The sequence below is a fragment of the Hoplias malabaricus genome, chromosome 3 (genome assembly GCF_029633855.1).
Source record: "Hoplias malabaricus isolate fHopMal1 chromosome 3, fHopMal1.hap1, whole genome shotgun sequence".
NCBI lineage: Eukaryota > Metazoa > Chordata > Actinopteri > Characiformes > Erythrinidae > Hoplias > Hoplias malabaricus.
In genome coordinates this window covers 46,612,336-46,640,267 of record NC_089802.1, presented here as the reverse complement: position 1 = coordinate 46,640,267, position 27,932 = coordinate 46,612,336, and the positions used below count along the sequence as shown (strand labels likewise).

At 38.1% G+C, this 27,932-nt stretch overlaps 1 protein-coding gene across 2 annotated transcripts in view; it reads left to right on the top strand.

Moving 5' to 3' along the window:
• Positions 1 to 27,698, top strand: part of ca16b (carbonic anhydrase XVI b) — a 122,243-nt gene extending 94,545 nt beyond the window's left edge. For both annotated transcript variants that reach the window (XM_066663919.1, XM_066663918.1), the window contains 20 exons: positions 2,495 to 2,603; positions 2,691 to 2,740; positions 3,764 to 4,496; positions 6,181 to 6,319; positions 10,745 to 10,836; positions 13,920 to 14,011; positions 15,356 to 15,452; positions 15,572 to 15,654; positions 16,136 to 16,270; positions 17,389 to 17,523; positions 17,636 to 17,796; positions 18,164 to 18,299; positions 18,786 to 18,932; positions 20,102 to 20,195; positions 20,684 to 20,760; positions 21,152 to 21,280; positions 24,805 to 24,951; positions 25,156 to 25,298; positions 25,441 to 25,576; positions 26,917 to 27,698. In XM_066663919.1, the coding sequence (XP_066520016.1) occupies positions 2,495 to 2,603; positions 2,691 to 2,740; positions 3,764 to 4,496; positions 6,181 to 6,319; positions 10,745 to 10,836; positions 13,920 to 14,011; positions 15,356 to 15,452; positions 15,572 to 15,654; positions 16,136 to 16,270; positions 17,389 to 17,523; positions 17,636 to 17,796; positions 18,164 to 18,299; positions 18,786 to 18,932; positions 20,102 to 20,195; positions 20,684 to 20,760; positions 21,152 to 21,280; positions 24,805 to 24,951; positions 25,156 to 25,298; positions 25,441 to 25,576; positions 26,917 to 27,063 (2,982 nt within the window). In that variant the 3' untranslated portion in view covers positions 27,064 to 27,698. The remainder of the gene's footprint in view (positions 1 to 2,494; positions 2,604 to 2,690; positions 2,741 to 3,763; positions 4,497 to 6,180; positions 6,320 to 10,744; positions 10,837 to 13,919; positions 14,012 to 15,355; positions 15,453 to 15,571; positions 15,655 to 16,135; positions 16,271 to 17,388; positions 17,524 to 17,635; positions 17,797 to 18,163; positions 18,300 to 18,785; positions 18,933 to 20,101; positions 20,196 to 20,683; positions 20,761 to 21,151; positions 21,281 to 24,804; positions 24,952 to 25,155; positions 25,299 to 25,440; positions 25,577 to 26,916) is intronic.
• The last annotated feature ends 234 nt before the right edge of the window (positions 27,699 to 27,932 follow it).

Here is a 27,932-nt window from a genome sequence, read left to right as displayed (position 1 = left end):
GTGTAGCAGCAGGTGGAATTGGAGTTTTATGTGCTTATGTGTTTTCTATCACTTCATTTATGAGACACCATGCTTAATTTATTGTTGGATTCAATTGAAACATTTCTGAGCAGTCATTTGCATTAATTCAGACATGCCCTTTATTCATTTGTTTTATTAGTGTAACAAAAAAATACAATTGAAAGTGTGAGGTGTATTGGGCTGCAGGTTGTTTTCTTAATCTGAAACTATGTTACTTACTTGAAAGATTATCTCTACAACCTGTCAGCTCAGGTCAGTCACTGTAAAGACATGTCACTGAAGTTCCAAGAAGTGCTCAAGATAGTGGCCCCTCAAGACCATTGTGCGGACGCCTGGATTTCTTATTGCCCCGATAGACTCATGGGATTGATAGGTTTAGACAGCATGCAGTCTGTCTTCCTCTGAGCCTGATAAATGAGTCACCCCTTCAAACACACACATACACACACACACACAAACGCATGCATACACGCGCACAGCCCACCCCACCATCAGTCACCTTGCCAGATCGGTAGTCTACATGTGGTATCCATGACAACAGGGGTGGGCCCAGCAAGCTGAGGGAACTTCTCAGATGAAACCTGCCAATCTTTTTCTGGCTCAGCCGAATTAGATTTGGATTCAATTGTAGAAATCTATTCGCCACGGCCAAAGCCCAATTACTCTCCTTCACTCCAACATATTCTGCCTCCCTAATCGTTTCACTGCCACATTTACATTTTTATTTCAATTTGGAGGCTGGGTGTAGGTTGCATTAGAGAGTCAGGACCAATTTTTGTCATATGAAACTGTCATATGGAGCTCTCCAGTTTTTGAGATCTGAATTATATTTGAATGACCAGTAAATTTCATGGAATAAATGAAATTCTGACTTGCATAATGTTGACATAAATCTGAATTTACATTTACATTTGGTCCTAGAAAATTAGATCTTCTCATTTCTGTCTTGTCAGCCTGTCTTATTATCAGTCAGTAATAAAAGTGAGTTTGGAAGAGAGGTTCTTGACTCTTCAATATGGTGAGAATCACATCTAACTTAAAGCACCTCTAGCATCCATGAAGTCATTTTAATGTTTATGTTCCTTGTTTTCTTATTTATCTGTTTCTTGGGTTGATAAGCATCACATACCAGGCATGTACAGAATACCACCCAAATAAAATAAAAAAAATTTAAAATTTGAGTTTTTTTTTCTGTTTTCTCAATAAATAAATAATAGAGATAGATAATCCTTTATTAGTATAATATAAAGATCTTTAATTAGTAAAATGTTTCTGTATCGCTATCTTGAGTTTACATGGCTGCATGCTAACACCAGTGTTGGGTCTCAGGTCAAACATGCAGTGATCAGTAGTTCTGTTAAGCATGCATCCCACACCACACCATATGAACCCAATGCTTTGAGTAATCTCTGAAATACTGCCCACCCAATTGAAATGTTCTGTTCTGCCCTATGTGGTAAAGGGCTTGCACTGAATAAATTGTGTATGACATAAGTGTTTGAATGTACAGTACCTCTTCTCATCAGTCATTAGTAGAAAAGGGCAAGTCACTGTATAGAACTGTGTACCAGCCACTACCTCTGCACAAACCAAGTTATGGCCTCAAACACATTAAGAAGGTGAGCAGTTCTTGACGAGACCACAGCTGTTCACTGAAAACCATTCCAGGTGACGACCTCATGAAGCTGGTTGGGAGAACACTGAGAGGGTGCAAAGCTGTCATCAAAGCAAACGGTAGCAACTTTGAAGAATCTAAAGTATAAAACATATTTTGGTTTGTTTAACACTTTTTTGTTTACTACATGATTCCATATGTGTTCCTTCATAGTTTCAATGTATTCCATATTCATTTACAATGTAGAAAATAATAAAAAATCTGAGAAAAGAAAAACCATTGAATGAGAGGATATCCAAACTTTTGACTGGTACTGTACTTTCAAAATATGTGGAAAATGGCCCAAATCAAAGGAAACCCTCCCTGAGTGGGCGTGTCCAAACATTTGACTGGTACTGTATATAATATATAATGAGAAATAACAAAAGACTATTTCATTTGGTGCAGTAGTTAACAGCGACATCTTTTAAGGTGGAAAAATATATATATGAAAACTGGCGAACAGTCAGGCATGGGATGCAGTCAGTTGTTATAGTAACTACCATTATTCAGTTCAGTTATGAATTGTTAGTATTAAATAACATATCTTCCTGATTGTGTTAATGGATTTGAATCTGATTACATTTTAGCATCAGTGCAGTTATTTATAGTGGTAGCCTTCCTCATTATAGTGATGAACTGGGGACATAATGCTTGCTCGTTGGGCCCCACAACCTGTAACCAGTGCCCCTAGATTAATATTCTCACATTAATCTCAATCCTAGTTCTAACTGAAGTGTGTGTGTGTGTGTGTGTCTGTGTGTGTCTGTGTGTGTGTGTGTGTGTGTTTGTGTCTGTGTGTGTGTGTGTGTCCTGCAGAGGGCAGTGATCACTCGCATGTCTCCAGATGTTCTGTATCTCTTCCGAGTGCAGGCTTTGTGTCCGAGAGATCAGCGCAGTGACTTCAGCCAGAATCTTTTATTCAGAGGTGAATAATTCATATGTGCCATGTTTTACTTCATTTAATCTCCTGTATACTTTATTACTTAAAATGCTTCCTGTTCTGCTCTTTCAGCAAACACCACCAGGATATTTCAAGGGTCACGAATTGTAAAAGCAGGAATGGTGAGTTTGGATGGGCCACAGTTATAGGGAGCACCTAACACCTATTGTACAATTCCATTGTGGTGTGTTATCTACAGAATAGAATGGAGTGAATTTTGTGTAGGAGGTTTTACAAAAGAAAGTAAATCTGCAAATAAATTCTTATAATCGACAGGTGAATGAAAAAATGATACTTATTTTCATTTGCATGTTGCCAAAACAATGAAAGCAAAGACTGACAGCATGCAAATGAAAAGAAGTATTAAATCACCGCAAAAAGTAACAAAGTAACCAAGTAGGTTTTAAAAATATATATATATATTTTTTCTGTTTTGCATTCGCAACATGTACTTTCTCCTTTTATGAATTTTGTTTGCAGATTTAGTTTTGCTTTTGTAAAACTTTAGATACAAATTTCAGTCCTCTAGGAATGATCTCTTCTCCATGCTGTGACTCTACATAGTTGTTGGGTTAAAGTCATTAAAATCATTAAAATGTATTCATTTAGTTATTGAGAGGATATAATGTGTTTACAGATGCATAGAGTTTCCTATGGGTTTGTTTTCCTTGTAGATCATTTCATTCCTACCTGCTGTATTACAACAACAGTCTCTGAATGTGTACTCTCGTATTTGGCATCTGAATATGGCCTATTGAATTTGAGCAACTTCGAAACCTATTATTGGAATATTTTTAAGCTTGAATTTTTTTATCTGAATTTATTAGTCTGAATAATAACAGTTGAAAACATGTTCTTGAAAATTCACGAGTTCAGTTCAAGAGCAATTATATTCAGATGTATAATATGAGGTGGAAATCTGAAGACTTAAATTCAAAAGCAACAAAATTCAGATGCATAATTTTGGTGCAAAAAAATTCAGTGCTAAAAATTCACAGGTGGTAATTTTTCAAAGTCTGATGAGACAGATTTGCTTCCATAGCTATGCATGTTTTAAGCTGTTGAAATTTAATGTTAATTTAATTTATTTGATCAGTTGATTTATCTTCATTTCTCCTTCTTCTTCCTATTTTGTAATTTTCCAGCCAACAGTCTCTCCACCTTCTTCTGCAGACATGGCCCCAATTAGCTCTGGCTCCTCTACCTGGGCATCCTCTGGGCTCCCTTTCTCCTTCGTTTCCATGGCGACGGGCATGGGTCCTCCATCCAGTGGTGGCCAGGCTACAGTGGCATCAGTAGTGACCAGCACTCTTCTAGCTGGACTGGGTTTCAGCGGTGGTGTGATCTCTTCTCTCCCTGGATCGCTTTGGCCCACACAGTCGCCCAGCTCAGGGCCAGCCCCCACCAACCAACAAGCCCCTCCCACTTCAGACACCTTCACCTCTGACACCAAGAACCCTCCTTCAGATGAGGAGCCGGAAACTAAAGAGCCAGATGACGACAAGACAGAAAATGATGATGAGGATGACGATAACAAGGATCGGAGTGATGACGAACGAAAAAAGAAAGAAAAAATTGTAACAGAGAAAAATCAAGTGTCAAACACACTTCAGAAACCCACAGCTCCAATCCCAACCTCGAGACCCAGAGAGAGAGAGGGGGGACAAAAAGGTGGGGGTGTGGTTTCCACAATGACCTATAGAGCCTCTGATGATCAGGTCGCTGTTGTCACTCAAACACCTTCAAACCGAGACCTGACACCAACAACATGGCTGGAAAACACTGACAGCACAGACATGCAGCTTCCCAGCAGCCCCACTATGACCATCAAGCTGACCAGTGAGGACAGAAGCCAGCAGCCTGTCATTATTCACACTGGTAGATGAACTGTATCATGTTACTCTCCAGAACTTACAGAAAAGCTTATTTTGTAGGGTGCTCTGTTAGAGGGCTTTAAGGAATGAGGCCCTACAAAATTGAGTCATGTTTTGATACATATTTGATACATATAATAATATTCATAATTATAATAATCATTTTTATAATCAAATAATATTGTAAAATTGATTTATTTAGCGCTTTTTACAACCTGATGGTTCTTTCTTTTTTAAATGACAACCAATGTGCTCAAAGTACATCTTTTCATTGGAAGTAGTACTTAAAGTAGAAAGTTGGCATTTGAAAGATAATACTTTTTGTTTTAACTGTGATGAATTGTTTCTAGACACATGTTCTAAGGATGCCCCACATTTTACATGAGCAATAACATTCCTGAATAAATACAGGACAAAATGTCCACTGTGCCAATGTTGTAGTCTATAATGCTTTAAAAGCACATTTTTTAACAGTTATCACATTGCATTTTAATCAAAACAGCAAAAAAAACAGAGGGTTAGGATTGCTGTACTGTTGTATTGATTACCGTTAATATACCTGCTAGAGGTAATGTAAATACGCAGAAGAACTTTCTAGTAGTTTTAATTTAAAACTGCAGGTAGAAGCAGCTTTAGAGTCTATGTATGTAATGGAGGTCTTTAGTAAAAAGTCTGTGCTGAATCATCCAATTAAATATCCAGGACCTGCTGCATGGAACAACGGAGGCCACAGATGTAGTGTGAAAGTATGGAGTGTAGAAGATACTGGGAATGAAGGTCAGATAAGTCTTCCATCAGCATATAGGAAGGCAGTCATTAACTCGAAGGGCGTAGAGAGGTGGCATTAATTCAGCTTGTATATATGGATTATAGAGAATATGAATATTGTCAGAGTGTGGCAGGTGACTACAGCAGAACTAACTACAACAGCCAAACTAAAAGGAGAGAACCAGCAGGTAACAGACCTCAGGGCACCCTGAAACACTGGCATCCCCCACTCCACTGTAAACAAACCTGAGTGGGGCAACAACAGCAGCATCGCAGTTTACCATCATTCCCTATGTCAATGAACCCCTGGATCTTCAGCCTTTATATAAGCAGAAAGGTTAAATACTAAAAGCTACAGTAATGTGCAGAAGTCTTGTGGCATCTAAGATAATTATATATATTTAAACTAATGCCTTCTCAGTAAGCATGGTGCTTGTACTAAGTTATATATAATCACAGTAAATGCAAAAATAATAATAATAATATAAAACAGAAATAAAGTAGTAGGTGAGAGTGAGTTTGAAAAACAGTGTTTTCACTGTTCATATCCTCATTGCATGAATATGTTAAATCGACAGCACACATTATTTAAAATAATTATTTATCAAACGGTAAAACTAGGTATTGGATGATAACCTCAAATAACACGGACTCCACAAGGAGAGATTTGCACAAGGTTAAACCAACACATTCACACACACAATATCACACTCCCTGGAATAATGTTATTTGGTTTTATTCCAATATTGGGAGTTATTTGTTGTTTGCTTTTTGTTTTATAGCAAATGAACACTTAATGCTCAGATAAATAACTCTTGAAAGAATTGAAAGGAGTTCATTAATGTTACTGGTAAAGGTCATATAAACTTAGAACTTATTTTGTAATTGTGCCCTTTTTTCTGTGCATTATCACCACTCAGAGAGGAACAGCATATCCGATGTACCAAGAGGCCGAGCATCATCAGTGAGCAGAATGGAGTGGATCATCCCGCTGATGGTGGTGTCAGCTCTCACCCTTCTCTGCCTCATCATGCTGCTGGCTGTCCTGGTCTACTGGAGGTGAGATCTTCACAGTGTTCTGCTTCTGTCTGAGTAATGGATCTTGTCCTTGTGAAAACTGTGTTTTATGAGTTGTGTGGAAATCAGTCCTATACAAACTCGCATGGTAGAAAGATCAGAGGGCCAATAAAGTATCATTATAATTCAATTAAGAATACAATAAAATCAAACTGAGAACATGGAGACCTGCTCTCTCAATAAGTAAAGGAAGAGCATATATCTGCTGACATATTATTTTTTATTAATGTGTCAGATGGGCAGCATATGGCTCATGCTGTTCTCAGTTCTCAGTGCCATTCCAAATCAGAATCTCTGAAGTTATGTAGTGTATCCCTTTTTATATTTCTTGAATTATAATTTTTGCCAGCTCATGTGTGCAATTGTTCATCTTTGCATTTCTTTCTAATTTCTAAAAACATTTTCAGTTCATTTCGCCTTCACGTTGGATAGTTTATATCTCATTTCCCTCATACTGAAGAAGAGTTCCATCTCTGAGAATTCAGCAATTAGTTAAATCCATGGAGCAAATACCATATTTCTCAAATAAGATATGACATTTGGACATGGGTGTTTCATCACCTAATGAGTAGACTTGCCAAAAATTGTATTACATCTATTGGGAGAAGTGTTTAGTGCCCCCTACGTGGACTATGAATGAAGTACATGCATTTACCACACCTTCACAGAACAGTTGCTTGCATCATGAAGATCCAGGAAAAAAAGTGGATTATGATTTGAATAGAAATTGTATTATATAACTGAATATAAGATTTAATGCGCTAGAATTTTGTGCATTCTAGCAGTTAAATTATTACCTATAGAATATTTCACAAAACAAAATATATTGTCTTTTCAAAATTATTTCAAATTCAGAAATGTATACATAGTTCATCAAAATTCATGAAGAAGTCTGATTTTATTAAGGACTAAGTAACATGTTGTTTAGAATGTATAACTGGAATCAAAAGTGATAAACTGACAACATATTTTATTACAAAATACATATTCATCAAAATCATGAGCTTTACTTTAGATGTTCAATTGAACGTTTTAAAAAATTACATTTTGTATTATGATTATTTGAATGTGTGAGTGTGTGTGTTGCCCTGCAAAGGATTGGTGCCCCCTCCAGGGTGTGTCCCTCCCATGCGCCGAATAATTCAGGGTAGGCCCTAGACCTAATGTGTCAGGCCTTAAAACGTTAAGAATGGTAAAATTGGCTTTAATTTTCTAATCCTGACTGTAAACATTTTCCTTATTATCTCTTGTAAGTTAATTCATCCATTGTATTCCCTTCCCGATAGTCTCTGGATCTGTCATGACACTAACACCATGAGCAACCTCTTTGCTCTAACCCCATTCTCCCCAATCCCAAAACCTACTGCACCTTTACATAAAGCTCTGGACCATGAATCAGCACCTTTCTAGGCTGCCCTCTCCCATGCACATGTCCATGCACAAGCATAGAGCTTACAGCGCCCCAGGGGCTTATGAGCCTAAGGTGGAGGAACCCAGCTGTGCTCCAATCTGTGAGGCTTACAGGCTGGCCTTGCTGACTAGAACATGGCATTAAAATGCACAGAAGTGTAGTGTAGCAGAACTGGATATGCAGAAGGATGATAACGTTTAAAGCTGCAACATGCTCTGGATCTATTCTGTATGGCCGACACCCACTCAGACAGAATTTCTTCTGAAATCAGGGGTATTAATGCCCAGTTTATTTGCCTTTTGCTGCAGTAGCAGCTTCTCTTTTTGGAAGGATTTACAACAGATATCGAAATATTGCTCGGAGGATCTGTTAACATTGTTGATGTTAGGTACTTGGTCACAAAATCAGTCCAGTATCCAGTTATATTGAATTGTGCTCAAGTGCAGTTCAAATGCTACATAGTTCTGCTTCCTATCCTCTTAAAAAGTTACATAGTAAAACTCTGAATTATCATGTCTGAAGATGTCCCAGTGTAGTCTTTCACACATGCAGCTCATAGCGGGAGATGTTCTGCACGAGGTGCGCTCTCAAAGCAGGAAATAAAACACATGCTTTAGGTGTGGAGTAGTGCCTGTGCAGCGTGTGCAGGAGAGGCTCCGGAACATTCCCCCGCACTTCCCGTTTTCACATGGGCTGACTGTGACTTCCCCGAAGTCTTTACTAGGGAGCTACCAGGATTAAGTCTGGGTAATGTTCACAGTAATTGTTGCAGGTGGTCGCATTCACACATACAGCGCCTCTGGATAAACTCTGGAACATTGCTGGATTACCGTGCATGTGTGACAGGGGCAAAGGTGTAGTTTCCACAGTGCTGAGTACTCTCTGAGTCCAGAGTAACAATGGTCGGTTCTATTTATTACAGGTTTTTGGCCCATCACAATGATTTTGAAGCTGTAATTCTAAGCTAAGGACACTACCTGGTGTTTCTGTAAATTCCATATTTAATTGATATATAAGCTGGTTATAAACTGTTAAGGTTTGAAGTAGCCATAATGGCTGCAGACCTGAAACTAGGAGCAGCTCACTAATGGGTGGAATCATTTGTGCAACACTGACATCAGTCTAAACCCACTCTGCTCTTTTGTAATGTACAGTTATTTTGGCTCACCATTTTGGGTTCACCTCATCTCCATATTGAGCAATCAGGCTTTAGTGGAAGTGAGTTAATGACGAAGTGAATGAAATGGTGATTCAGTTGAACAGGCTTGTCAGGGATTTAATGAACGATTATCTGATGAGTGAGCGGAAGAGAAGCAGATGGAGATTTGACAGCTCCCTAGAGAGTGTAGAAATGTGTTGGGTTTGTCATTAAGATGTCATGAGCGTACTGTACTGCAGAGAAGTGCTTTGTGTGCTACCAGCAGGCCTTCAGTAGCCTAAAAATACAGTTTCCATCAACTCTACTGTCTTGTTTATCACTGTTTGTCTTTCGTTAATTTGTCAGAATGTGAAGTTGTAGTGCAGTTATACATTAATTATGTCGTATGTCTTAACTAACGCTATGCTCTTCTTTAGTTGCCTGATTCCATCCGACAAAATATGCTCAAGTTGAATATGTTTACCAGAACGCATGCTATTATTGGCCAAAACGAAGGTCTGATGTTGCCAAGGTGATAGGCTAATGAGGTTTTTATGTAGGCTGCGATCCATCTGGATGCCTCAGAGGCTTTTCTGAGTTCTGCTTAAACTCACAGATGCCCAGAACAGAGCAGAGAAATTCAGCACTTATGATAGATTTCTCAGTCTTGATTAGGGAGTCCGTAGTCCGAAAAAGAAAAAAATCCACTTCCAGCCCGGCTGTACTATTTTTACTGTGATGCTTTATCCTTAAACCCTCAGGCAGCACCCAGGGATCTGCAGTAGCTCTCCACATTGTGGCTCTGGTGGCAGAAAACCTCACACAAAAGAGTCTACCCTTCCAGAGGGAGGGCCATTAGGACAGATGAGGTGTAGGGGGTGATCCCCAGGGTCGTCGACCCCCCCCCCCCCCCCATTTTATTCATTTTCTTTCATCCCATCTCTCCTTCACTTGTTCTCTTTTCATCTTCCCTCTCAAGGATGAATAGCATCTGCTCTTTGCTCTGCATTAAGTACAGGTAGGGTGCTCTTACGCTGGGATATTTACATGTTATCAGCAAGGTGTGGGATAGAAAGAGAATAGGGAAGATGTCTGCATTGTCGTTTGTCTTTTATATGCATGATGGGATACCATGCAAAACATTTGTCCAGATAATGTCTAGAATAGATGGTAAGAATATAAGTTGATTGGGAGACAGCTGATTAAATTTGCAAGTGATTTTTTTGCTGTTTTATTGAAGAGCAATTACAAATTATATCAGAATTAATTTGGGAATGCCTTCAGCCCTTGGATATCTAAATATATTAGTAATGTAATACTTTATGATTGTTATGTAACTTGGCAATTGCTTTATTATTAGTAGTATTTTAACATAGGTAGTTACATAAGAAATGACAGGTCTTTGCAAAAATAAAATTTAGTGTACACAACAAAATGTCAGATTGGCATTTTGATGCATATACAGAGTTTACGCCATAGTTATATAATCAGTTACACTGTTAGTTATATAACATATGACATTTACATTCAATTCACTTTTTTTTTTTTTGACAAATTTGGGTCTGCACTTCGAGCCTGGCATCAAGTTTGAGTTTGACTATGCAAAACTATTGTAGTTCTGCTAGCAGATAAAGAATTTGGACAGCTCTGTTGAGGTGAAAGTATGTGTAGCATTCCGGGAAGCAGAGGTTTTGTCAGGTTAGGAAAGTTCTCTCTGAACACAATGTTTACCTGCAATGAGTTCTGAACCCTTCCTACTTCAAAAAGAGAAACTAATACTGAAGTGTACAGCTCAGTTTGCCCTGAGCGTGGTTTTGTTTGCAAGGTGTTCCACTAACCTGGATCTCTGTATTCTTAGGAGGTTTTTCCACGCGGCTCATGTCTACATAGAGGACAGGAACTCCCCTAGAGTAATTCGCAATGAGAGCTTCCCTGCCCTCTCTATACCTGGTGAGTCAATTACATCCATGCCTGCTCATTTGCAGGCAGCTGATACACATGCACTCATACACATATGGGTGGAAATTTATGTGCAATCATGAAATGTTTAGAATAGGCTACCTTGTTGTTTTCTTGAGTGAACTTCTCTATGAGCATTTTCCTCATTCCTGAAAATGCAGGGGGGGCCTTTTTAATGGCTCCGTTCATGCGTTTGATAGTTTTGTTAAATTGCCCAGCTGCTTCTAGTATGGACCTGCTATCTATTCAGCTTTGTGCTCTCTCTCTCGCTCTCTCTCTCTCTCTGCGCCTATCTTGTCTGACAGTTTTATATAGCTGGGCACTCTGGGAGTAAAATCAACCAATGTTTATGAGTACACCGCTTTTGGTTGATAGTTTAATGTCTTCGAAACAGAGAACCAATCAACCATCCCTATTAAACAAGGGAAAGGGGCATGTGTGTGTGTGGAAGATCCTTCCTGTGGAAGATGTAAACACTAGAGGTTTAATAACCATCCATAGCTATGGCAAAAAGTCAAATACCTTCAAGCTGCTCAGTCTTTGTTCAGCACGATCAAATAAAGGCCTCAGCTGTGTGCCTCCCCAGCCAGCAATGAGCTCGTCTTTATATGGGTGATTATATATAACAAAGGCCATTGTACCAGACCCCCCCTCGTTCAAGGCTAACAGATGAGGTTCACTATGCACAGATGCTACCATCTAAACATCACCATCAGTCAAGGGCCCAGCTATTCAATGTAGAAGCCACCACCTATAAAAAAGACAACATGCAAGCCGGTGTATTATAGATATTCAGCCTTTTCAATACACGTTTTACTCAATATATTAAACACCTCATCAAAACAGCCATAATCAACCCATTTATCCCTTTTGTAGGGGTTTTAAACAACTCACTGCATCGTGCATTTACGCCTTGCAGAAACACTTTATTTAGAGGGGTGTTTTTTTTCCCAAAGCATTTACACATGCAAATGATTTCACCGTGAATCTCTTTACAAAGGTTCTCCACAGAAATCACAGTTAGTCTTTGGTGTTGCACCTTTGCTATTAATGTGAAACATACTGCAGCAATACTGTATCACTGTGAAATCACAGCCTTGGTTTAATGAGTGATGCACTGTTTATAAATTCATACAATTTTATTTTAATATCTATCTGCTACTTCAGTGTCATACCTTCACATTCCACATAGACTCATTACGTTGCCATTTCTACACTAAAAAAAAGCATGGATTTGAGTCTCATTTGTACAATCTCAATTACTCTCAATAATACATTTTATGGCCAGTAGTTTGTAGAAGCTTTTAAAATTAGGAGAACAGCTTCCTTCTACTCTTCTGGGAAGGTGTGGCACTAGATAATGTAACATCACTTTTAAAACCTATTTGCGTTTAGCATCAAGATTTGTCACATAAAGGTGTTGGATGATTGGGAGCTTGATACACATCAAGTCAACTCTTGGCATTTGGCTGATGCAGCTACTCCAGAGTTCCCCAGTTCATTTCTGTAGATGCTTTTATATGGAGATATTATCTGTGCACCTGAGGTCAATTTCATGAATAAACAAATGTAACACAATTCATGTTTTCTCTGTGTTCTCTGCATGAAGTCAGGCTTGTTCACTGTGGGTGTCTGGATCGACCAGGGTTGTACCTTGTCTCCACTCCTATTCTTGATTTTCATGGACAGAGTGGCAAAGCATAGCCAGGGACAGGAAAGCTGTCGAGGGGCTGCTATTTGTAGATGATGTTGTCATACTGGCTTCTTCATACAGAGGCATCTAACATGCACTTGAGCAGTTTGCAGCTGAGTGTGAAGCGGGCGGCTAGTATGTGGATGAGGCCATGGTACGCCAAAGATGGCATGCTTTCTCCAGGAGGGGTGCGAGAACCTTCCCCAAGAGAAAGAATTTAATCATCTCGTGTTCTTTTTCATGAGTGAAGGGAAGAAGGATAGTGATATTGACTGTGGTTTAGGTTCAGTGTCTGCAACATTGTGGCTGCTATATCAAAGTAGCGATAAAGAGAGAGCTGGAGCATAAAGCAATGTTCCCAATCTATCAATCTATGCTCTACCCAGTCAATGCCTATGCTTATGAGCAGGGAATGACCAAAAGAATGCGATTGCAGATACAACTGGCCAAAATAAGTGTCTGTTCTTACAAGGTTTTATCCATTATTTGAACACCAGAGAAAAACACTGAAAGAAATTCTGGTTATTCACTTTGCCTGAGGTTTTCTAATATCCATGCATGATCAAACAGAGTCACTGAAAACTCTGCCCACACTTGTACAACATATCCCTCCCCCTGGAAGTCTAGCCACATTCTGAAAAAATTAATTATGCAGATTTACAGCTTAATATACAAATACTGAAGAACTCATTAATCTTTTCTATTCTGTTCTATGCATGGGAAAACACCCCTTGGTATTTTGCTGTATGCTACAGATAGAGCAGGATCATATTCTTCAGTCACTCTGCATCCACAGTGTATGTCAGGATAGGGACACAGGGAAATCAAAGGATTTTTAGAGTTCATGCATAATTAACTCAAGATGCTGAAGTCCTTCAGTATGCTTCATGTATAGTGCTTTGGCCTTGAGAAACTGAATGAGCCTGAATTGTTCATAGTGTTGGTGATAGGAACCAGACATCTGAAAAGTCTTTATAGGTTTTTTTTACCAGACTATTATTATTTTTTATTTATTTTTTATTTACAAGAAAGTGTTTTAATTTAACGCTCAATAATTAAATTTCCTATAGCCTTGTGATGAAGATTTGTCTAAAATGTTTTATATAATACATTCAGGGTATAGTAAGGCAAAACAATCCATAAAAAAATGTTGTGACTTTGGATGGAATTACAAACAATGTGACTACTGGTTCCTATCACTAGCACTGTAATGAAGGCAGACGGTAAGTACAGAATTTTCACTTAAAACAATTATAATTATAAGAATTATAAGTAGTCCTCACTGCCAAACCTTTTTTAAAAATTATACTTTAAGGAGAGTTAACTATATATATATATATATATATATATAAAATACTAACATATGTGTTAATTTTTTCAGATGATCAGGAAGCAATCCCAGTCAGGCAGTTCATCAAACACATAATGGAGCTGTACTCGAACAACCATCATGGCTTCTCTCAAGAGTTTGATGTGAGTAGTCTTTTTTAGTCTGTGTGTTTGTGTGTATCACTGTTACTGGTAGCACAGATGGCTATGGGTAAGGGGTAATTAAAGACAAGTGGCTCATTAAAGCTGTGCTCTAGCTGCAGGAATGCATGAAGCAACATCAGAGCATTGTAGTTTAGGACCTGCCTATAGCAAACATTTACTCAAGCACAGCCTTCTGTGTCCACCTTCTAAGAGGAGCTCAGACTCGCTCATATACCTCACACTCCTACAGTACTGTGCAAAGGTATCAGACCACTATTGGTTTATTTAATCAGTCAAAGCAGAAATGTTTTATTAATTTTTGTTAGGAAAAAAAGCAGAAAATTAGCGGATCGTTAGACACAAGTCTTAACCACAAAACACATATTGTTCACTCACTATTGGCCCCAAATAATTTATGTAAATTAGTAAAATTTGACACAGAGAAACTCTGGTGTATGGGACACATTAGGAAATAGCAGGTGTTCAAAGTGTCAGCCGTTAGCATCCAGGCAAGCTTGCGCTTATCCAAGGTTTTCAACAATATATCCATGGTGGCATGACAGCTATACATCCTTTCAGACCCACACTGCAAGGTAGTTGAAATGTATTTTTTAAACCTTTTTTATTAAGTATTATTATTATATATATTTCCTCTTCCTTGTCCAAGTGAATCATATTGTATACAGCTTCCTAACAATGCATAATATACATTAATGGCCGTTTTGATTTGAAATTAAATAGATAAAAGTGGTCTCTGACTTTATTCCCGCCTTGCGCCCAATGATTCCAGGTAGGCTCTGGACCCACCGTGACCCTGAATTGGATAAGCGGTTACAGATAATGAATGAATGAATGAATGAATGGTCTCTGACTTTTTCACAGTAATGTATGATCTGTATTATCCACAGTATTTACATAACATATTTGTACAAGAGAGAGCTGTTTATGCAGTAGACATCTGCTGTAACATCCCATTTAAGATAAAAGACAAACTATTAACCACTTGAGTAGATGAGTGTCAACACCGTCATTGCACGCCAGGGTGCTAATTATAGTGACGGTGGATAAAATGCAGTCAGAATTGCATTGATGTGATCATAATGAAATGATTTGGGCAAATGGGTTAATTTATGGAAATGACAGTCAGGAGTGTGGCTAATTAGTGGAATAATTAGAGAATTATTTTTCAAATGACTTTTTTGAGTTTTCTACATTAATTTGGTCAATAAAAGCGAGTTTTGCTTGGAGGGTTTAGATGCTGAATTCTGACCAGGAGGGAAAAACCAAACGAAAGATGGCTTCTGTTGCTGTAGCAACTAAAGATGTTGTTTGTTGTTTCTATAGGAGGTTCAGCACTGCATAGCTGATGTGAAGATCACAGCAGAGCACACGAACCATCCAGAGAACAAACACAAAAACAGATACATCAACATAGTTGCCTGTGAGTGTCCATTGGTAATCATTAAGATGCAAGATATTTATTTATTATTGTTTTATGTACTTATCCAACAGTTTTAGGGACAGTTTGTTCATTATTTTATTTCTGCTATTTCTCTTCAGATGATCACAGCAGAGTGAAATTGCAGCCATTGCCTGGAAAAGATTCCAAACACACTGACTACATCAACGCTAACTATGTTGATGTAAGTAGGCAGCAACAGCATCAAATCTCAGAAGGGTTTACAATACTGCAACATTTCTGGGAGCATCTGAAGGTATTCTTCCATGAAAACTGGATGCTCAGTGATTAGTTCTAGATCACAAATACCACACCAACATTTCCCAGAGGTACAGTATAGAGCTCCAACAATCAAGAGAACACAGATCTGCTTTTCCAAAACCCAGTGCTGGGAGGCGTTATACCTGACTAGTGACCAGTGCCAAGCTCATTTATTTGTCCATTTCTTTTGTCAGTGCTTATTTCTGGAGATTATCAAAGCTGTACGTGCAACTGAGCACTTTTGTCAGCAAAATGCACCTTAATTAACAAATAAATAAATACGTACATTAAAAAAAGCTGATTTCACTGCTTTAAAAATGTGTCAGGAGACTTTTGGCCATACAATATTGTTGTGTCTGTATGTATGTTGTAACATGTTCTCGACATGCTGCTCTCTTTCTCAGGGTTACAACAGACCCAGGGCATATATCGCTGCCCAGGGCCCTCTGAAGTCCACCTTTGAAGATTTCTGGAGGATGATCTGGGAACAGAACACCAATGTCATCATCATGATCACTAATCTGGTGGAGAAAGGCAGAGTAAGTCAAGAAATGTATTCCAGTCACATACACAGCTGAAAAATGTAGATGCCTTTAATTAGTACTGCTGCTAATTAATTTATATATGAAATGACTAACACTTCTGCTCTAGAGTTGTCATATTATCATAGCTGTCAAACTCTGGAGACTCTAACCCTTTTAATAAAAATTGAATGCATTAACCGGTACCACTGATAATATTGCTAACATTGAAATCATTAAAATAACAACAGTGGAAACACTTTGATTCTCTTATTTCTTTACTTTAATGAAGAATTTTTCAATGTCAAGAAGGGATAAAACTCAGCAGATTTTGAAGCGTGAAGAACAAGATTATAAACAGAATATCAGCTTTATAAAACTCTAATCATTGTTAAATATCTCCTGTTTCTAGTTTTAACAAATATGTGTTATGAGTTGAAGCTTTAGAATCTGCATTTAGTTTTGAAATAGTTTGTTTCAAAGTATAGAGGAGAAACATTGTGTATCTGCTTCATTGACCATAGAGTGGCACTTTGTAATTCTACAATTACAGACAGTAGTCCACCTGTTTCTCTGTATACTTTCTTATCCTCATTTTACCCTGCTCTTCAATGGTCTGGACCATGACAGAGCAGGTGTTTATGGATGTGAAGTCAGAGACTGTAGCTCATCTGTTGCTGCACAGTTTGTGTTGGTCGTCCTCTAGTCATTCATCAGTGGATACAGGATGCTGTCAGCTGGATATTTTTGGTTGGACTTTTCTCAGGCCAGCAGTGACACAGGGCTTTAAAAACTCAAGCAACACTGCTGTGTCTAATCCACTTGTACCAGCTCAACACACACTAACACCACCAAGTCAGTGTCACTGCAGCGCTGAGAATTATCAGTGTTCCTGACCATTGAAGAGCAGGGTAAAATGGGGATAAGATAGTACTTGGAGAATCAGGTGGACTACAGTCTGGAATTGTAAAATTACAAAGTGTTCCTGTATGATCACTGTATGATCACATAAAATGGACAATGAGTGTAGATACAAGGTAGGTGTTCCTAATTTACTGATCATTCAGTGTATTTACTCACGACTCTTTTCTCCACTTAAAAAAATAGTTATGTTTTTTTTATTTGCTTATTTTCAGAGGAAATGTGATCAGTACTGGCCGTCTGAGAACACTGAGGAATATGGGAATATAGTAGTGACCCTGAAGAGCACAAAGGTGCATGCCTGGTACACACTGAGGCACTTCCTTATACGCAACACCAGAGTTAAAAAGGTGGGTCTTAGCCACAACAAGATATGCAGAATGTTCTTTTGTTGTGTACTAAGTTACTGCATTTATTTAGATAAGTGCAAAAGATGTGTGTGTGTGTACATCAATGTTTCAGAGCCAGAAGGGAAGGCAGAATGGCAGAATAGTGGCCCAGTATCATTACACTCAGTGGCCAGACATGGGCGTACCTGAGTACACACTCCCAGTGCTCACCTTCATCTCCAGGTCATCTGCAGCTCGAACTCCTAATTCTGGCCCCCTCTTGGTGCACTGCAGGTAGGATACATGAATGACACATTAGTCATAACAGCACCACTGCAAGTGAGAAAGAAGCAGTTTGAGTTGGACTTACCTGTTCAGTCTTTGTAATGCAGCAGAGTTACCACTCCTAAGCATAATATCACCAAGCTCAATGCAAAGTGGTAAAGCTCTATCCAGTATGTTTGGGGATGAGCTGATATGGTTGTGTTATTCATAACATCTCATCCAAAATCAGTACTAGTCTCGTTAATATTTATGTCTTATTTAATGCTTATTAATTTTAATGTAAAACTGTTCAAATTTAAAATTCCTATCACATGGATCTCATAGTTGTGTGTATCATAGTTTGTATCTGTTAGTTTGACACACACTCTCTGTGTAGTGCTGGTGTGGGGAGGACAGGCACTTACATCGTGATTGACAGCATGCTGCAGCAGATAAAGGACAAAGGCACAGTAAACGTCCTGGGCTTTCTCAAACACATCCGCACCCAGCGCAATTATCTGGTCCAGACAGAGGTCAGTACATAGTGATAGGACTGTGTTTGTGAGCATATTGTTTCAAACATTGTCTGTCCAGTATTGACATTCTCCATTTTTTGACATAAATTAAAAATAGCACATGCCCTTTATACTGACTCCAAATTTCCTGACACATGGACAAATAGAAATGATCCAAAATGACTTTATTGGAATGTGATTTAATTAGAATTTTTAGAAAGATTTTGACATCCTCTGTAAAACTCCCTCTATGGAGTTACAAGGTTAGATTCTGACAGTGACACTGATAATACTCCACCATTGTTTTGTGGTGTTCCACACAGATATAATAGAGATTAAATTAGAACGCGTACCCTCCTGTCTGATTAGGAACTACCTTAATGCATTATCTCAATTGATGTGTCTAATTAATAGAGTCAATAAAGGTCAGTCCACAGAGCTGGCAGTATTTGTCTCAAACAGCTTTTGTTTGTTTGTTTGTGTATGTGTATGTGCGTTTGACAGGAGCAGTACATGTTTATTCATGATGCTCTGATGGAAGCAGTGCTTGGTAAGGACACAGAAGTTCCCTCCTGGAAGCTCCACAGTTATGTGAACAGCATCCTCACTCCCAGCCTTACTTGCTCCACTCACATGGACAAACAGTTTAAGGTGACCATTTGTCCTCTGCTACATCATACTGCTGATATAATAAACCTGAGCTGTTCATTTCCAGCTGTGGAAATCACTTTGGCAAAATGTTTTTATTAACATTTCAAATCATCACATAATTATAAGATGAAATATTAAAATTCAATTCCAGGGTCAATGCTTAATCATACAGTCGTAGCTGAAAGTGTCTTCGGAACTTGGATAACAGACTCACAAACTGCTGTTTCGATCCTTAGTGATGCCTTAGTGATGCCTTAGCCATGCAAGCCTAGGAGTCCAAAAGAGCACATCTGAAGTCTCTCTGGTTTCTTAGGATGACCCTCCTCTTCCCACTCCCTCATCAGTAAACATCATGCTAGCCAGTGCAGACATCTGTTAGTCGGAAATCTATATAAAAAATGCAAAACCTCCCACATGCCAGAAGGATTTTTATTCTTTAAGCCACCACTCAGCTTGGATCATCCATTGATAAAGCCACACTTCTACAGGTTTTTAGACAGAAAAAAACATCAACAAACAACAACCTAAACCGCTTATCTCATTTGAAACATACTTGGTAGCTCTGCTATATGTAAGCAAAACAGATAAGACCCCCTTAGAATACAGAAAACCCCTCCTAAGGGCCACACACATACTAAATCTCAACGTAGGCTTCAGGAATCCATAGCAATGCTAATGGCATTGGTGGTGAAGCCTGGATTGCTTGAGCTAAATTTGGAGAAATGGCCCATTTACGGTGCATGTTGTTGATTAGCTTCTAGCCACAAGAGAGGCCTGAGCCACTAAAATCACCAGATTGAAAATTGTTTTTTTTACAGTATATTAAAAACATAGCCACAAAACATAAAAACATAGGATATGACATGTTTATTAACTTGTTTTTTTTTTTTTCATATATCTGTTTTTTTAATTGTCATTCTAATTGCTGTCACTGCATAAAATTAAAAATTAAATAATTGTCTTAATAATTGTTGTGGAGGGGGACTGAAGCATATAAGCTGAATTTGTTTGTTAGCGCATGAAAGTTAGGTCTCAGGATAAAATATTTGTTTTATAATAATAATTGTTTGTAAGTGTTTGTGAGCTGTTTTAAGGTGTCACTACTGTAGAGCTCTATGTACAGCTTACCTGCTCCCCCTTGTGATCACTTGTGGTATGTGTCTCTTCAGCTGATAATGCAGTGCAATGCCCATTTCATGGAGTGCTACAGTGCCCAGAAAGACTGCAACAAAGAGAAGAACCGCAACTCCTCTGTGGTGCCATGTGAGTGTTAATAGATCTCAAATATCCATGTTTTATCAGAGAGCTAGTAGCTGGCTTGTGCTTTATAAATAATGGCAGCTAATTTTCTGTTAATTTATATTAAAGAATATTGTAAAGACATAATTTTCTTTACATTAATAAACAGTCTCATACTGACACCTAGTGGCGTGGATACTGAAATATGGAGGGCCAATTCCATGAAGCATAAATTGGTTAATTCATGGTCTACAAAATTACAGAAACATTTAAAAATAATAAAATAAAACTTTTAGCTATTTTTAGGTATATAAGCTATTTTTGGTGGTAAATATGACTTATTGCTCCTTTAAATTATCTTATTGCTATAGAGGTAATATCAATTCTCTTCAGGCTAAGTAGGTAATTTCTCTCATATTTTCACTGTACAGTGAAAGTTGCTTACCTGATTCTTTCTGTAAAACCTGGACTTGTTGAGATATGGTTTAATATATGACTATTTCTCTCCACAGCGGAACGAGCTCGGGTCACACTTGCTCCTCTCCCTGGAATGAAGGGCACAGACTACATCAATGCCTCTTACATTATGGTACCATTAAACACTTCACTGCTGAAATGTTTTCAGTCCCAAATGGCTCTAAATATTTTTGGGAAACTTTCATTTGTGTTAGAGGAACAGTGAATGAGAAGTTCAATATGTTGTCACTCATAATAAAACATCCATTTTTTCCTTTTTTATTATTCACCTACTTGAAAATGCCAACTGCCCTTGACACTGTATGGCCATTCGTGTATGGACCAATATTTTTTCTGTAGGCTACTGTCTGAAATATAGTCTTTTATGGCAGCCACAATATGGTAAATCATGAAAGCCTGGAAAATCAAGAATGAATCTCTTCGACTTGATGGTCTTCTGTTTGTAGTTATTATAACATTATAAATATATTTGAAACTGAAGTGCATGTGTTTATCAATTACAGGGCTACTACAGGAGTAATGAGTTCATCATTACCCAGCATCCCTTGCCCCGCACTACCACAGACTTCTGGAGGATGATCTGGGATCACAATGCTCAAGTCATCGTCATGCTGCCAGACAATCTAGGGCTAGTGAGTAGATCATTGGAATCACATTTCCTTGAAGTGTTACTAAAGATGGAATAACATCAGTTTTTCTTTTCTGTTCTGTCTGTTAAATATTCTGCGATTATAATGTGCAGTCTTCAGAGGCGGCTGATACAGAGACGATCTAAGACTTAAATTTGCTGTTTATAATTAAAGCTCTTTATATAAACTGAATAGCTAAAAGTAGACTGTCATGTTCTAGCTATTTAAACTCTTTACTACCCATAGGAAGAAAGTGCTCACCACATGATATCACACAGTGAGTGTGTACTGTTGCCAGATTGGGTGGTTTCCTGCCAAACTGAGCTGATTTTAGTTGGATTCAGAAGAGGAAAATGGGCTTTGGCAGGTGGATAAAATTTGGGATTTGGGCAAGTTTCCATAAAAATATATAAAATTAATCAATTGTATTCCATTAAAACAGAGAATGGGTTTATATTCTCATTGCTTCCAATCAGTGGTCAAAACTCGGATTGACATGTTATAGGCGTCTGTCAATAGGACACTATTTGTACGCCCATCTATACAGTGCAGGGACGAGCAGTCAGGAGAGGCATACACAGACTGCACAAAAACATACTGAAAACCAGGGAATAAATGTGGCTCAAATAGGCTATGCATGTGTTAAGAATATGATATTAAATAGGAAAAATAACTTTTTTGTCTCCTGAGCATCCCCTACCTGCAGCTGAGTGTAAGTCTCACACACCTCTCTCTTTCTACCTCGCTCGCTCACTCACTTGAACATGACCGGCTCTCAGGAATTCTACAAACACACACTCTCCGTGTCTATCTGTCACAGACAAACACATACACACACAAACACCTCACCCTCTCTCTCTCTCCCTCTCACTCACTAAATAACTCACTCACCAAGTGATGTTTACAAAAGTAGGGAACGGCTTTCAGGCCTTCACTGAAAAACACTGAAGTCATGAGTTTTCATCTCCAAATTTTTGGAAATGATATACATATGTAAGGCAAATTCTTTAAATGTACTTCATATAATGGCTGATCTGGGAATTTCCATACAACTATATCAACAGAGTTTCATTGAGTGCCATTATTCACTGTTGTCATTTTTAATAGTAAATGTTTTGTGTTGTGGTTGAAATACTAAACATTGACTGTTTTTTGACGTGTATATTTGGGTGGTTATTCATGCATTTTGGCAGCTTTTGAACATTTATTTGGCACAAACCCACTGAAGAAATCTGGCAAACCTGTGTAACGTGCGATTTCAGAACAAATTTGTTACAGGATTGGATCAGATGGATGCTGACACAGGCCTGATACTGGTGCTTTGTGCTGGAGCTGTGCCACCACTAAATGAAACTTTCAACAAACATTAACCTTCAAATCAGAGACAAATGCAAATGTCATAGTTTAAACCAGGGGTGTGCCACTCTGGGCCAATGTCTGGCACATTTTAGTAGCTCCCTTTCTCAAAACACAATAGAATTGGCATTTTACAGTGGCAGATTTAACAGTTGAATCAGGTGTGTCCGAGCAGAAAAATCACCAGGCTGTGCTGGACACTGGCTCTACAGGACTGAAGTTTTGAACGACTTATTGACCATTAATGATCTGCACCCTTCAAATATTGAGATATATATAAATACATCTCATGGCTGCTAATATGAACAACATACAAACTAACTATAACTTGCTTCTTCCATGGTTCCTTTCTTTTTTGATTTAAAAACAATGTTCGTAACCTTAAGTCAAATTTTCATCATAAACTCCATTAAAGCCTACTCTGATCTCTTCAAACTGCCCACTATTGAAACCTGCAGATTCACACTTACTCATTCAGTAGGCCTTCAGAAGGGGTCCAGTCTCTACTTGGCAGCTGGCAGCAGAACAGTGCAGCCAATTGCGAATGCATCCCAGCTCTGCTGCCATCGACAAGTTAGTGACAGCTAGTGGTCTGTGTCAGTGCCAGTTATCATTAGCTAAGTGGCAGCTCCTGTGGTCGCTACAAGCTGCTGCTGCCACCAGTGAAAAACTGAACACTAACACTAAGGCTTTTTGGGGAGCAGTGGATTATTATTAAAATTTGCAGTACAGGTTTTATTAGATCCATTTTGTTCCATTACACTGCACTCAGGAAAAAAGAAGCATAGTCTTAAGAAGAGTTTAATGATGTTTTCTGAAGAGAGAAGCTCAGAAGATACAATATCTAACCAAATGTTAGTAGACCTGTCCTATAAATGGTGGCTTTAGTTAATTAAAAACACATGGCATTCAGTTACACTAAAAAAGGTTCTATAATGACTATAAAATTATCTAAAATAGATTGTGTTGTTCAGGGCCTGCTTCACATGAGGCTAAGTTGACAATGTCCAGTGTCAAGCATAGGCTATAGGGGTATATTGTGTAGTAAAATATGTGTATTCTCTTCAGTCATTCAGTGCCTGTGGGATGAGTTGGAGTGGCTTCAAGTGGCTACTTAATAATGTTTATTAATAATGTTTTTTTGTTTTTTTTGGGGGGGGGTAATGGTTTTTACTACTTAAAATTCTAATTCTCACAATGTTACAACATCTACATTAAAGGTTTCCCAGAATAATAGTATGTATAATAAAGATAAAAAAGCATAAACATAGACCAATGCTGAGATAATCACAAACATTAACATAGTTTGAAAAGCGAAGTAGAAATAAGTTTTCTGTATCCGTTAAAAAAAAAATAGGTGACAGAGGGGACATACCTAATGTACAGTGGTAGTGGCATTACCTTTGAGTTTCAGCTGAGAAAATGGAACAGCCAAAAGACCTAAGATATATGAAGCTGCTCCATTTAGTGCCTTTAAATAATAATAACAGCACCTTGAATTGGACCCTGTAATAAATAAGTGAGAGCATGTATATACAGATAAGAAATACATATATACAAATAAGAATACAGATAAACAACATATAGATAAGAAATGTTGTTTAATGTTGGACATAACTTTATACATTTATTTGCTTCCCTAATTTAAGATAAGAAAGTAAAACCAGACCAAATGGACCAAATCTGTCTTACTTTTGGCAATTACAGCTCAGTTACCACACTGGCAAGTGGGCTAGACGTGAGCCAAATGTGGATCTGCCCCAGATTCCACAACATACTGGACATCTGGTCCAAATAAGGTGGACCTGTGGCTGAGTCAAAGCAGCCAGACTCATCCTGAGTCAACACTGTCATTCAAGGCCTAATGTGGGCCACACTTTAGCCATATATTCATTGATATCTGTGTGAGGTTATTTCAAATATTTTTTGACAGTATTTTCATTAGAGACTAAGAATATGAAATGGAGACTCTTACTTAAGCAGAGACAGGACAAGCTCCCTATTTACATGGATCATTTCAGAAGAAACATTTAGATAGTGTGTTCAAGTTTATAGTAGTAAAAATAGTAAATAAACATTTTAGTGATTAGCAAACAACTTTGAATAATTCACATCTTCAGCCCAAATAATGTACTGATGTGCCTGTTATGTTGTTTTGTGTATCTTCACAGACAGAAGATGAGTTTGTGTACTGGCCCAGCAGGGAACAGGCTATGAACTGTGTGGCCTTCACCGTCACCCTCATCAACACTGATAAACTGTGTCTGTCTAATGAAGAACAACTCATCATTCATGACTTTATCCTGGAGGCCACACAGGTACTTTACCCCACCCAACCAATACAGACACTCACCGTGTATCCCCCAGACTCCAGAGATATATGCAAGAAAATGACTGAAAACAGTGTGTCAATCAGCAATAAGTTTCTCTTAGTTAACAGGGCAAAACATGTTTGGTGTCAGATTTTGCTTCTTTAATTAAGCATTGGAGCTGCGAAGCTAATGTTGTTAACAATGTTTCAGGATGACTATGTGCTGGAGGTTCGGCATTTCCAGTGTCCAAATTGGCCTGACCTTAGTGCCCCCATCAGCCACACTTTTGAACTCATTAACATCATCAGAGAAGAGGCCATGACCAGAGACGGCCCCACTATCGTACACGATGAGTGAGTTCTCTATTGAAAGTCTGATACATTACTTAATAGAAAGAGATGGATTGAGCAAATATTCTACATTTATCCAGAGAACAAAGAGAGGATGTTCTACTGATGTTTTGTGGAGAGTTAATGTGAATCACCTGCTGTCCAGGTTTGGAGGTGTATCTGCAGGCATCCTCTGTGCTCTGACCACTCTGTCACAGCAGCTGGACAATGAGAACGCTGTAGACGTGTACCAGGTTGCCAAGATGATCAACCTCATGCGGCCGGGGGTCTTCACAGATATTGTAAGCTTTAAAGAGACAAATTACATCTTTTTAACTATATTACTTTTTAAAATGTTGATCTTTATCTTAAAAATATGATGCCTTTAAATTTGACAACTCCTTATAATGTGAAAGAACAAGAATCTTTATCTTTCACACAGTTGTTTATCTCAAGGTTAAGGTAGCCCAAATACATCATGAAGTGAATTTAATTTCCAAATATTTTAAACATATGGGGGGGACATATGAAAAAACTTACTTTTTCAAAACATTTCTTCATTAATTTGGGAATCTCAAATCTATTAGTCCACTAACGGGAAAACATGACCACCCATTTTCATTTAAAGGAACAGGCGCAGAAACTAGTTGTTCCACAAAGAATATGGCTGTCATCTGATTCTTGGATTTATTTTGATAAACGCGTGTCACAGATACCGTGGTGTGAAAAAGTGTTTGCCCCCTTCATGATTTATTTATTTATTTTTTATTTTTGCATGTTTGTCACTCTTAAATGTTTCAGATCATCAAACAAATTTAAATATTAGTCAAAGACAACAAAAAATGCAGTTTTTATTATTAAGACAGAAAAAAAATCCAAAACTACACGGCCCTGTGTGAAAACATCTTTGCCCCATCAGTTAAAACATAACTGTGGTTTATCACACCTGAGTTAAATTTCACTACCCACACCCGGCCTGATTACTGCCACACCTGTTCTCAATCAAGAAATCACTTAAACAGGACCTGCCTGACATAGCAAAGTAGACCAAAAGATCCTGAAAGGCTAGGCATCATGTCAAGATCCAAAGAAATTTAGGAATAAATGAGAGAGCATGTAATTGAGATCTATCAGTCTGGAAAAGGTTATAAAGCCATTTCTAAAGTTTCGGGACTCCAGTGAACCCCAGTGAGAGTCATTATGCACAAATGGCAAAAATGTGTAACAATGTTGAACCTTCCCATGAGTGGCCAGCTGAAAAAAATTACCCCAAATGCGCAGAGATGGTTCATACAAGATGTCACAAAAGACCCCACAACAACATCCAAAGAACTAGAGCAGTTTAGCTCCACAATTTCATGTTGAATTTGATGCAAATGAGTGAGGCTAAACTGTTTTGTGTACTCTTTCAACACTAGCCTTGATGTCAGTCTTAAAGATAGAAAGAACAAGTAGGAAAATACCAGTGAAAACCTGGGATATTTCTTACAACTAATATATAAAAGCAGACAACTGTTGTAAAAGGAACAGGTAAAATCCAAAACACTTGTATTTTTCTTGTAAAATACAAGGAAAATATGGGCCCCTCGGTTATCACAAATATATCATTTGAATTTGACTCTTTTCCCTCTTTATTTTTCAGGAGCATTATCAGTATCTTTACAAAGCAATGCTCAGCCTTGTCAGTAGTAAAGACATAGGACTCCGCTATCCCTGTGTGGAAAGAAATGGAAGGATCATGAACAAAAATGATTCAAATCCAGCTGAGAGCATGGAGTCCCTGGTGTGAAGGTTGTGGGGAAAGAGGAGAACATCCAAGTTCATTTGGCGGACTTTCCTTGAGGCCTTTATTTTTGCCGGACTCATTGGTAAAATTAAAAAAAAGAAAAAAAAATTAAAAAAACAACCTAAAGACTTTTTGTATACTGAAAATAATTCTTTTTGATATTTATTTTTGCTGCTTTTTGTTATCCTGCTGAGTGTCACAACTTATTCTTCAAACACACATACATACACACACACACACACACAATGAAATGCAGCTGACTACTTTGCACTATACTGTCAGTGTTACTGCCTGATGCCTAGCTGATTTCCACCTATTCTGACCACTGAGCTCCAGTACTCCAGCTCTTTGTTTTATTGGGAGGATTTTCAGCAATGCTCCTCTACAGAACAAAACAGCAAGTCAACAGCACATTAATACATTAGCACATAGATACCTGCCTCATACACATGCAAGCTGTACTCAGTAAAGCTCCTCATGTACAATTTAATGCCTGTCATGATGCAACCTTCATGACCAGAAATGTTGGATTAATGTTATTTTGTTTATGTTATTGAGATATTTCATTTTCAGTCTAACTTATATACATTATTTCAATGTGGTATCATAACAGCAACTGTGAACATATATTGTTATTGGTAGCATTTTTATTGTTTTGTAAAATATATAAATATATTGATCATAAAAGTGTGTTTGTCTTTCTTTTTGTCAAATAACTGCAAGGTTCTCAGTCCAGTTCTTGGGCACCTCCAGTCAAATTAAATTGATGTTAAGTCTTTTTAGATTGGGAACGAGTTGAATTATCTGTTTCAGAAAGTTGGACAGAAAAAATTAACTTGACTCACTACTAAGGACTGAGCTGAAAAAGCAAA